At 41.6% G+C, this 12770-nt stretch overlaps 1 protein-coding gene across 2 annotated transcripts in view; it reads right to left on the bottom strand.

Moving 5' to 3' along the window:
• The window catches only part of LOC111228013 (metal transporter CNNM4-like), a 46440-nt gene extending 39666 nt beyond the window's left edge, over nucleotides 1-6774 (bottom strand). For both annotated transcript variants that reach the window (XM_022753779.1, XM_022753778.1), the window contains exon 1: nucleotides 5361-6774. In XM_022753779.1, coding sequence (XP_022609500.1) covers nucleotides 5361-6774 — 1414 coding nt within the window. The remainder of the gene's footprint in view (nucleotides 1-5360) is intronic.
• Nucleotides 6775-12770: the final 5996 nt, after the last annotated feature.

The following is a 12770-nucleotide window of genomic DNA, read 5'->3' as shown; positions in this document are numbered from 1 at the left end:
GTACTTAAAGTTGTTAAACTCTGTGTTTTTACACTTAAAAAGAGGCAGAATTTATAACCAGTGCTGGGAGTCAGGTTCAGGGTTAGGATCTGGGTTAGAGGTTGAGATTAGGTTCAGGTTAGATTAAGAGTTCAGACGGGGGGAGGCTGAGGAAGGAACGTAGTAACTATGTGTGTGTGTGTGTGTGTGTGTGTGTGTGTGTGTGTGTGTGTGTGTGGCAGGGTCCAAAGGTCATGGAGGCCAATCTCAACCAGATCACATGACAGAGTGAACAGTTAGGTTTTGATTGAATAAAGACAAACCAGGTAGTGGGAGACAGACGTGCACGTGTGTGGCCCACTACATTACATTATAATGTGATGACAGGTTTTTGAGATACACAGCTACCTAACAGACAAACGGTCATTAAACTGAAGCACACACAGCAGGGTCCTAAAGGCTGGGTGGGGTGGACAGATAAGTGCCCACAGACTGATAAAGAGCAGACAATGCAGACAGCGCCGGCAGCCGCAAAACAAAACAACACAACACGCTGGTTCATTTCCTGAGAAGCTGAATGTGTTGAAGCTTCAAACTGTGATGCTGTGTTTAGTCTTGACGTCTTGAGAGCTGCTTTCTGACTCACATCTCAATTAAATCCTTTCAAACAGAAAGGTGAGGTGGAATAAATGCACAACATTCCCGACCTAAACAGGCTCTGGAGAAGGAGCTGTAGTCTCAAAAGTTATAATTATCACCCTAGAACTACACACATTTTATTTTATTTAAGATAGTCAAGGTGTTGCTATTTTAGTCAAATCAAAAACAACAGTAATTTTGCTCTTAAAAATCTGTAATCACAATTATTTTTTATATCTTTTTAATTTAAAACTGGGATTACACCTGAATTATCTTCAAAAATATCACTCAGACAGATTTATAGGCGACTTTGTCCAAAAAAAAAAAACATTTAAATCTTCATGAAATGCTCAAATCAAACATGTTTATAAGACTGATTTATTTATTAAGGGTTCCATGATCAATAAAGGTACAAGGGATGGGTCCAGCACCGTAGAGCAACTACTCCACTGTTGGCTTATAAATATCCGTTGAGTCTGGGTTCAGTTTGAGGTTACTGTCATAACTTTAAAAAACTGTTGAAATCACTGCATTTAGATAAAAATTTACTAGTTTAAACGACGACTCTCGTCTTGTTTTAATTTAACACAACGCCATTTCGTTTGTGCTGTTTCGTCTTTGTTTTCACTATCAATGAGAAATAAAACGGGTAACGCTGGAACAAAAGGATACAAGGGAAAGATTTTGTTACGTGTTTTTCCACTTGATCCCTATACCAGTATTATCACAGCAACACTGAGGCCCAGGGGCCAAAATGTAGGCCAATATAACACAGCACCTGAGGGTGCAGCATGTGACCGTCTGCTCACGGAGTGCAATGTGCGTCGTGTGACTTCATGGTTCACTTGTGTTTGTGTGTTTTCTAAATTACGCCTGATGTCCAGTGTGCATGAATTTAACCCTCACTGCATGTGATGACGATTGCTATCGGCATTTTTATGATCAATTTTCATTAATTATACTTAAAAGAAACAACAGTAGTACTTTAAGTAAATGTTAGTATGCTCAACATATATATACAACATATTCCACTATTTTCCACACCCTCTTATATAAATATGTATATAAATAAAGTTTAGATTTTCTTTTTCTTTGATGTCTGCTGTTACTATTTCCTGTCAGTGTGTCATTAAAATTTCATCTCGTCTAATAAGGTCACTTCATAGTCCTTCTAAAAGGTCACATCATGTTGACTGAAAAGGCTGTTGAGCACGCACGGACACACACACACACACACACACACAGCGGAGGAGAAATGTCAGACTATGCAGTATTGATGTCTGTCTCTATTACGACCAATTCAGGAGTGAACTCCCCCCCCCCCAAAAAGTCACCGGTTCAAATCCTAAAGTGAGTGAGTGGATTTAATTATATAGCGTTTAAAGAAACTTGTGTGCACACACTGACGCTGTTGGAGGCCATCGCCATGGTAACTGATGCCAAGTGGCAAGTGAGAGGAACTTGAGATGTAAGCGGGAAGTCGGGTAAGCGGAGAGGCAGGGGGTCAGGCAGGCAAACAAGCCTGTACTTTACCACAGGACCACAGGCTGCACAGTCACAGCGAGGCGGCTCACGTGATTAAAAATATATATATTTTGCAACTTATCCGGAACTAAGTGTCCGATGATGTGTTTTATCTGTGAATCAAACAGCCAGTGCAAGCAGTTACCACATCTTGATGTTAGATTTCCAGTGAATGAATTTTTTAGATTTTGTGTGTCGCAGGATTTCTGAGATAAAAATCTTCTAGATACTCAGTGAATATATAGAAGACGAGCATCAGGAAATAGATAACATCTGCTTTCGAATGCAGATGGCTCACCACAGTTTGCATCATCAGCCCTGTAATTCTTAACTAAGTACACCGTGCAGCCTCTCTATACATGAAGTGCCTCTCAAATGTAGAGATATCCATTCCCATGTTTCTGGGAGGGGCAACTCCGGACCTTTGCCCTCCTCCTTATCTCCCCTCGTCACATTATAAGATTTATAATGGTACATTTTGTACAGTTGGATCAAAGATACCCCACCCAGTGTTACTCCTTGGCGCAGAGATCTTAAAACCACTTTGTTTTGAAATAATACACGCTGTTTTCCCTAACGGTTAGATCATCCTTCTTCAATTATTTATCTGTAGATTGGAAAGGCACAATAAGGTAAACAATGCATAACATACAGGACACTTATGGCATCAGGCTCCTCCTGGCTATGACTAATTTATACCCTTGTCATTATTTGGTAAGTTACGAGAGTGTATTATTATAAGCTGTTTACATCAGTTGCCTTTTTGAGCTATTTATATTCCTGCTCACCAGCGACAGGGCAGCTCCTGGCCTCTCCACATGATGTCACATCATTAGACTTTTCCCAATCTCTAACATTTTTCTGCCATGCCTCGTGGGTTACCAATGTGGTTCTCTTTGCGCAATATATTTAAAAACATTAGGCTCTGAGCTGTTCGACAGCTGTTCATAGGACGGTGCAGCTTTAAGAGAGACCGTATGTCAGAAAGCAGTTGCATTTCCCAAAGCTTTGCAAAAGGCAGCAGCAAATCAAGTCTTATTCCCATCAAGGTGTTGCCTAAATTACTAAAACTGGACGACTCGGTGTCTAAATTCAACTGAGCTTACTTCAAATATGATCTGACTCTAACCAAGTAATCACATGATGCTCACTTCACATCTTAATCAGCTTAAACGACAGAACATTTACAAGTAATTTTCAGCAAAAGGAAAAAACAGACAGGCCTTGTGGAGATGTTCATTCATTATTATTTTGAGCTCTTATTTCTTGTGTATATCTGATCATCAGTAATGAGAGGCACTGAGGACTTTCTTCATTCCTCATGAGTGTATTCACAGCAACTGAGCGTATTCTCATAATTACTTAAAGAGTAAATCTCTCCGCCAAGCTTTGGGCCAATGTAGATCGTTTTCAACTCTCTGGGTGTAGACGTGTGTGTGTGTGTGTGTGTGTGTGTGTGTGTGTGTGTACTGCAGCTTGTTGCCAAACCCTCCCACTTCGTCAGCCAAGCCTACTAAGATGAGCCGCAGAGCCATTTCTTGGCCAAATGTCACACAGAGCGTCGTGCATCACCACCGCGACACCTCCAAAGCCAATTTACAGCAGCTGATCCGAGATCAGTGCGAAGTAACAGGGAAAGATGTGAACTAACGAAGAGACGAGTTATTCTGTTGGGATTACTTAAAAAGAAACGCTAAGTGCCAGAAAAGTTTGGTGAAATTTTACAGTCAGATACTGATGCCACCACGGACACACAAAGCCGAATCGCTCACTCGCTGTGCTGAGCTACAGACTCAGCAAGTGTGTGTATCTACTGTCTGTGACCTTGAGACGAGATGCCTGAGAAAGGAAAAATACATCCCTGCGGGGGATGGCGTCAGTGTGTGTACGTCCTCCTGAGAGAGGGGTGTGTGCACGTGTGTGTATGTGTGTGTGTGTGTGTGTATGTGTATGTGTATGTGTGTGTGTTTGTGTGTGTGTGTGTGCAGGGAACGAGGAAAAGCAGCGAAGGAACAGAGAAGTGAAATGGGGAAGTGTTTTTGATATCACAGACCTGACTGGTGGTTACATTTAATTTCTGACGAAGCCTTGAGTCATGTTTTTGTCATGAGAACAGCTCTGGTGTATTTTCTGACTGTGTTAAGTGGTGTTTATATTTTGGACTGGAAGAAATAAACCTACTTTCTCATCAGTGACCCGACTAAGAATATCTACAGGCTGAATATAGTAAATGATAAAGATGGTGACTAGATTACGTGTCCCGCTGTCACTTAGAAAAAGTATTATTATTAGCACTGGAAGAATATATATACACAGTTTCTTAAACTTATCTGCTGGCAAACAAAACAACAGTTAATGTTTTGGTTGTTCTACACTGTGTCACAGGCAGGATAAATCCCTACATCACTGATCCCTAAGATTTGTTGCTTTGCCTACTCCACAGAGGTCAAAGGTCAAACTCTGCTGTAACCTCCTTGTTTAAACACACCCTGACTGCTCACTAAACCAAGCTTAACAGGCTGTGCTGCTGCTTTTCTGTGTTTTATGTAACAGTTTGCTCAATAAAATGTCATAAAATAGTGAAAAATGCCTGTTGTAATTTTCCACAGCCCAAGGAGATTGTCCGCAGATGTCTCGTTTTGACCGAGCAACAGCCGAAAACGACAAAGTTGTTCAGTTTACCATCAAATGTGACCAAGAAAACAGGGATCAAATCCTGATATTTGAGAGGAAGGAATCAGCAGTGTGGCTTTTTTGCTTTAAAAGAAGACAAAGCCGATTATTAGATTGTCAAGATAGTTTAAGATTCATTTCTGTTGATCAGTTAATCGATTAATTAAAAACTAAACTGCTCTGCCTCCATCACAATCACTGCAAAATTAGGTAATCTGATGAGGGTGGGGAGGCCTTACTCATTGTGACACATGCAGAATAAAAGGGAAATCATACTAAGATAGAGAAGCAGGGGCCCTGACACACACACACACACACACTGAGCTTCATCCATATCTACTACACATCTCCTTTGTGGTGCTGTAGGGATTTCAGATGTGTGCACTTTCACTAAATCTTAACACACACAAATCTTGAGGGAAACTCGGTGACTTTTTCTGAGCCACAAATCTCTGCTGCCTGTCTCTTAAACAGCCACAAAATTAACTGTTCGCTTCACCACGTGTCACTAAATTGCATAACAGTGTTGTACGATTTCCACAAACCTTTCTTGAACTCCTCCAGCATGGAGTCCAGCTTGGTGTCATGGAAGACAAAGTGGACCGGATGGTTGTAGAACTTGGTGATGGTCTTCAGGGTTGTGCAGTCGTCCGGGTCCACGAAGGCCAGGTCCTTGACGAACAGGATGTCCACGATGTTGGACCGCTCGTCCTCGTACACGGGTATCCTCGTGTATCCGCTCTCCATGATCTCGGACATGGTGTTGAAGTCCAACACGGCGTCGCTGTGGATCATGAAACAGTTGCTGAGTGGAGTCATGACATCCTCCACCGTTTTGGTCCTGAGCTCCAGCGCGCCTTGGATCATGTTGAGCTCCTCTTTCACCAGGTCGTTGTAGGGCTCGGTGACTTTCAGCATCTCCACCAGCTTCTCCCGGTTGTACACGGTGCCGATCTCCTGCCCGAGGACGCAGTCCAGGATCTTGCTGATGGGCCACGACAGAGGGAAAGTTAACAGCATGAACAACTTGGTGACCAGGATGGTGTTCGCCCCGACTGCCAGACCGTGCCGAGAGCACAGCGCCTGCGGGACGATCTCGCCGAAAATAACGATACCAATAGTGGAGGCGACCACAGCGCCGACACCGGAGTTGGTGAGGTCGTCCAGAAGGATGGTGAGGGTGGTGTTGACCAGGACGTTGCCGAGAAGCAGCGAGCACAGCAGGTAGTTTCCCTTCCTGCGGATGGGCTCGATCTTCCGCGCGTACTTCTTCTCCTTCTCGGTGCCACAGCTCTGCACGATGCGGAGCTCCATCGGGTCCAGCGCCATCAGCCCCAGGTTGAGCCCGCTGAACATGCCGGACAGCACCAGCAGGAAGGAGATGAGGATCACCTGCAGCCAGATGGGCAGCAGGGACTTCTTCTCCTCCACCACCCGCAGTCTGCCGTCCTTATCGTCCAGCAGGTACCACTTCTCCTCCTCCTCCTGGGTGTCGCGGACGCACAAGCCGAACACCTTCACCACCTCGCTCTTGCGGAGCTGCTTTATCCGGATGCTGACCACCCCAGAGGTGTTTTGGTTGCTTACCTCCATGGGTGGCTTCACTACTATATCCTTCGTGTGTTCGGGACAAGTCCTATTGGAGGAGACCATGATAGCGTCGAGAGCATCGTCCTCTTTATCACTGGAGTACAGTTCCGTGAACCTGATGAGCGTCGAGCTGTTTGGGAACAAGTGGAGCCCGTAGAACCTGAAGAGGATGTCGCTGCCCTCGGTCACCTGAATAACCCCTCTCTCGGTGGTCTCCGCCGGTCTGTCGCTCTTCTCCAACCTCATGCCGAGTATCCGAGTGACGCTTCTCGACTCCGAAACCCCCGCCTCGGCCTGACTGCCCGCAAAAATACAAAAAAAGACGAATAAAGTTAGCGTAAACCCCCGTCCAGTCACATCTATCGCCATGTTTGTTTCGCTCTCTGCGAACGGGGGAACTGACGTCACCTACTCGTCTCTACAAGCCCACCCCCCACCCTCATCTGCATACCCCGAAAATATAGCCAATCAGTGACGGATACGTCACTAGAAAACTTTGACCGAGCCCCCTCAGTTTTAATTTTAAGGTAGACTGGTAGTTTTTGATTTTAAGGTCGACCATGCGGGTTATTAAATTCCACTGACATTGGTTTTTACTCTGATTTATTTTCATGACTGGATTAACTTCCTCCTCCTCCTACCACAGGGGCAAAAACTTGTTGCTTTGCCCCTATTGACCCCCAATATACGTGGTGGTCATTATTTCCCCTGTCACCCAGACACCAAACTGTTCCAAAAAATCAGAAGGAATAAAGAATCAGAATCAGAATCAGAATACTTTATTTATTCCCAGGGGAGAAATTGATTAATTGAATTGATTGAATTAGTTGATAAACATTAGACAACAATTTTGACTTTTTAAGCCAAAATCTTGAAAAAAAAAATACTGGTACCAGCTTCGCAAATGTGAGACATTGCTAGTTTCCCAGTTTTCTCTCACAGTAAAGTCAACATCTTTGTAATTTTGACTGTTGGTCAGACAAAACAAGCTATTTGAATATAATAAATAATATTAGCATTTTTCACTCTTTATTTTTAATTTTTTAAAAGAGCTGAGAAATTTAAATTGCAATCATTGTTATTTAAATTCATCTCCAGGCCTGTTATAGGTCTATATGGGATTAAACAAGGTGCATTTTACCAAACTGAACAACACATTTATTTTGATATGAAATCAGATAAAATGATACAACTTTTTGCTTGTTGAGGTACTTGAGGTATTTTTACAGAAAAGTCAGATAATCAACTTATAAGTAAACCTGCTTTCTATGGGACAGCATTAAGTTCACATTTAGTGTATTAAATTAGTCAAATATGTGATATTCTTCATTAATGTTCAAGAATTAAGACATTCATAATTGGTGTAGTTTATTGATAACAACTGTGTAGTTGCTTTTGTTGATCCAAAACTTAAAAGTCAAAATTACATATAAAACATGGAATCAGCCTAATAAATACTCACTGTGTGCAAGTTGTTTGGTAAACTCCATTCAAGGTTGCTAAAAATAACCCAAACTCCCAGAAAAAATACTACTCATATGACCTAAGTGTCCTCAAAGGCGGCTGTGGCCCAGTTTGACAGGGTTCACTGTCATTCTAATGGTTGCTTCGTGGGGAAAAAAGAAGTCACGTATTTATCAATCTCCTTAACTAATGACACTGTGGTCATTACTCAGGGATCACATGAATAGTAAGGCATAGGAATGGCATCAAAACCGATTACACAAATTACACTACCTGATTTACATGTAATCTAAAATTTGCATACAAAAGATGATAAGTTACAAAGACCACACGACAATGGAAATCATAATAACTGACCCCAACTCCCTGTTAGCGTCTCAAATTTACAGAGGAAGTTTTTGTGTGCATTTCTGACTTATGAGACACCACTGTGGTAGAAAAAAAAAGGACTATATGAACCCTAGCCCCTGTGTTATTATTATTTTTTTAAACTTTAAATTAAAAAGATTGAAAGATGAAAAACTATCAGAGTGAAAAGAATCATAAAACTCATTTTATTCTGAATCCTTTACTGAGGACAGAGGTCCCTCTTGTGGTCAAATCATGGACAGTGCAGACTGATGGACCACTGTGAAAACTGTGAAACTGATGGTACTCGAATAGAAAGCAACTCAACATCCCCACACAGTATTAATTGTGCTTAAAATTGTGGTATGATGAATGCATATCGAATTATATAGTTATTAATGTAATTTCTTACTTTTCTTATCATTTACAGATACAACTCCACAGCTCTTAGATAAACTGTAGAGTTCAGATTATAACATAAAATGGAGTCTAACACCTTTTCAGTTGTTTATTTTCACTTTTCCTGTTGGTTTTTCATTTTTTGATTTAACTAATATTTTTTAAGTTAATGAAATAGAAAGTGAAATTCATATTTACTTATTTTCACTTCAAAAATCAACAAAATATGTAGGCTAATTTACCCAGTAGTGACCAAACCTTTGCATACATCTGATGGTAATAGTAAGCAATATGTCATAATGCACAATAATACTAATTAAGTGAAAGGTTAGAAGTTTAATTCATTAATCATTTGGCAAAGGGTTGTATAACAAGATGAGACTCCACCATAATTTTTTATTTTTTTTATTTTTATGATATCTTATTTATTCACTCATTTACTGTAAGCCTATATCATTTTTGTTGGTCCGTGCATGAAGTATAATTCTTCTGCAGTTGTTCACGCTGTATAAAGAAAAATGCCAGCTTAAGGGCTATTGCCTAATTTCATTGTCGTACTTGTGCTAAATGCAAATGTAAGATGACGTTTGTGAGCTCCTTCGTCATTAGCTGATACAACGCTTTGCGTGTGTTATTGTCCCACTGAATGAAGACGTGCAATTAGATTCAGCGCATCAAAGCGTCAGTTTGTTCCATTACCCAACTTGTACAATGAAGATTGAACAAGGAAGTCAAAAACCGGAAATAGAGACAGCTCGTCTTCAAAGTAAAGTTTGCACGTTTTGAACAAACGTGCTGGCTGCATCGTTCAATTAAAGAGCTAAGCTGAATAAACAAACTGTAATTAATGAACATAATTCATAACTGTTAGGGTTTTCCATAAGCCCACAACTGATAGGGAATACATTTCCAATGAACACTTTATTATAAAATCTTACCATTTATGTATTCATCAATTAATTTGAGTAAGGTTACTTAATCTGTTACTTTGGGTGACCATTAAAGGTTTTATATGTATACAGCATGTGTATCTTTCTCTCTCACACACACACACACACACACACACACACACACACACACAGGTTACTGTTCATTGTTGGGGAGAGGTGATGGGGTCAGTTTGATGTATGGTTGGAACATAAAAGGTTTAGGGGTTGTTGCACAGTTTAACCCAACCAAAATGACTGAGGAACAGTGTTGGGTCTGTAAATAATGTGGCAGCCTAATAAAAGAAGCCAAGTAAAACATCTGTGATGTATAATAAACCAAACAAATTGAAGAAGAAAACAAGATAAAGTGCAGTAAGGTGTTGAAAACACCTTCAGTGATTGTTAAACTGGGTTGAGAACTGGTGACTATGAAGGCCACAGCATATGATTCACGTCATTTCATTCTATTCAAACCGTTCAGGTCACTGGTGTGCACATTAAACACATGCATCCAAGAGACATTTAACCATTTATTTTGTTCAGGAAATTCAGCAAGGAACTGATGGTAGGATGGATAGATGATTTCTTCAGTACAACAAACAAAAGTAAATACCTTGCCATGCATATCACAAAGTTAATAAATAAAGAGCAACTAAAACATCTTACATTCTTAATGCATCCAAAGGAAAAACAAAAGGAATTCAAACATTCACCAGGGTTTTGCTTATCCTGATAACAAAGAACATAATTAAATGCAGGATACAACTTTACTACTTCTGGTTCTAAATTACAACAATTTGCCTTACTAACAATTTTCAAATAATAACACAAGTGGTGTTTTTTTTTTTTTTTTTAAAAAAGACTTTAAAAAAAGATTGAAAAATGATGATCTGCAATGGCACAGAAAAGACAGTGAATGATTTAACAATTTAATTTATATGTGAGCGCTCGTATATTAGTACTATGTTTCATTTCTAAATTTCAGATTTTACATGCATGTATTGCTATTGCTGTATTTTAGACTACTTTTGTTGTATGTAATGTAGTAATTTACAGCGTTAACGGTTAAAAATATTTACCTTCTTTGTAGAGTCAGCCAGTCCAGCCTGCTGAGAATGTCTCGTCCATAAACAGCCAGCATCCACCTGTGTGAAGGAATATCTGCTGGCTCAGGTGGTTCATGGAACTTGACAGGGAGCAGGCTTGGCCGGGCAGCAAAGTCCGAGCGTGCCCCAAGGTATCGGCAGAGGCGCTTAAGCCACTCCTCGCTGTGGTTTTCCCTCAGCTGTCTGACCAAGCGAGTGGGACTGTTACCGAGGGCCCTCTCCCTCAGAAAGCGAATCACCCGCATATCACAAGCATATCTGTTTTAAGCAAAGGGAAAGAGAGAAAGAAGGGGACAAATATTAAAACCAGCTCATCTGTAGTGTGTTCAATGACAAACATCTGTGACCTAGGCTAAATTCTCTCAGTATACTCACTTTCGAGTCAGGATCAGTCTGAACTCCGGCCTGTGCGCCAAATCCAGCTGTTCCAAGACAGTCTTGCTGGTGGAAAGGCAAGTTGTTTTGCAACCAACTGCACTGCACCAGAGAGTCTCTGTTATCAGGTAATACCTGTCGACATCCAGAACGTGGCGGGCTCCACACACAGGACAGGTCAGCCTGACCTTCAATAGGTGGTATGGCATCCACAAGAGAAGGCGGTGTGTAAAAAAGCGCTCTGGATTGGGGGCCTGGTGATAAATGAGGGCTGGCTCTGGCGGATCATACCACAGTTTTAGGTCAGTGCTGGTGCTTCCAGAGAGCTGCTGAGATCCATTTCTGATCTTGTGCTGGCATGGTCTTGATCAGCTTTGTGGGCAGCCAGCAAGGCTCTGACCCAGGATCAGTCTCCACATCTTCAGCCAGTGGCAGAGTATCTGGTGCAGGCTGGGCTGAAGGACCAGCCACAGATGGAGCAGCAGAGGAGACACCAGCAGAGGGAGATGCAGAGGTCACAGGAGCGAGAGGAGCAGAGGAGGTACCAGGAGATACAGGAGGAGGCGGCAGATGACACTTCCTAATTTATAATTCAAAAAAAGTAAATATATAGACATGATTACAAGCCACTCATGAAGAATGCTTGTTTCAAGTGTAGTTAAATATCAATGTGAAGAAAACAACTTAATTTAGTTTCTTACAGCCCTGGCAGTGGCCAGAGGAATGGAGGAAGTTGAGTCGGTTGAAGGCGCAGGAGAGGGAGGAAGTGAAAGAGGAGAGACAGTCTGGACTAACATCCTGGGACTGCGGGCAGGGGACGGTGTCCTCCTCGCCATCGCACTTGTGACAGTGCTGGATGACTCAGACGTTCCACTGACGGGCTGAGAGAATAAGAGCACAGTTTACAACATTATAATAAAAAATATTCTATCATTATTAAGTATTACATTAAATAGGACCAGATCATTTAACATATCTTTGCTGAATGAAAATCCCACTATAGTTACCCAGACATGAAAAATAACAGTGCGTACATTGCAAAATCTAATTCAAACTGTGTCACTCTCCTTACATTACCTTAGTTGCACACTTCCTAGCCAAACTGGTTTGGCTTTAAAGCGGCACCATGAGAGCCACCAAACCGTGGCTTTGTAAACTGACAAAAAGAAAAAAGGTAACCTTAAGTGGAGTCCTGTACATTTTGTATAGTTAAATATATTAATCATATAAGTATCAGCATAAGTAAATCCTCATCACTTACCGATGTCAAAGTCAAAATGGGCTTTTGAGGTGTCCGTCCAGGCGTTACAGTGGGTGACAAAGAAGATGTTGATGCAGATGAGGGTCCTGGTTGTGGTGTCCCCAAAGATGACACAGGGACAGAGCTGGAAGGCTAGAGGTTCACAGACAAGAAAGTGAAATTTTACAGAATACAACACCAACACTTCATAACTTTATGAGAGACTTCTGGTACCTTGTGTGTATGGAAACCACAGTTACAGGTCTGTGTCCCTCCGAACAGAGACATTTGTCCCCTCAGCTGCATCGGACGTTTCTCAACCTGTAACATTGTTTGACAGTGACTCATAAAAATGTGTCTCCTTTTAATATGACATAGCATTATGTTTTATGACAGTGCGCACATGACTTTGTACAAGTTTACCTTCAGATACAGATCATGCCACTTTTTCTGGCGTGGTGCCGGCCTGTTTCCTGCCTCAGAGGGCCAGACCCCCGAGGCAGC

The sequence above is a fragment of the Seriola dumerili genome, unplaced genomic scaffold (assembly GCF_002260705.1).
Source record: "Seriola dumerili isolate Sdu_G_001 unplaced genomic scaffold, Sdu_1.0 BDQW01000193.1, whole genome shotgun sequence".
Lineage (NCBI taxonomy): Eukaryota > Metazoa > Chordata > Actinopteri > Carangiformes > Carangidae > Seriola > Seriola dumerili.
This window is presented reverse-complemented; position numbering and strand designations above follow the sequence as displayed.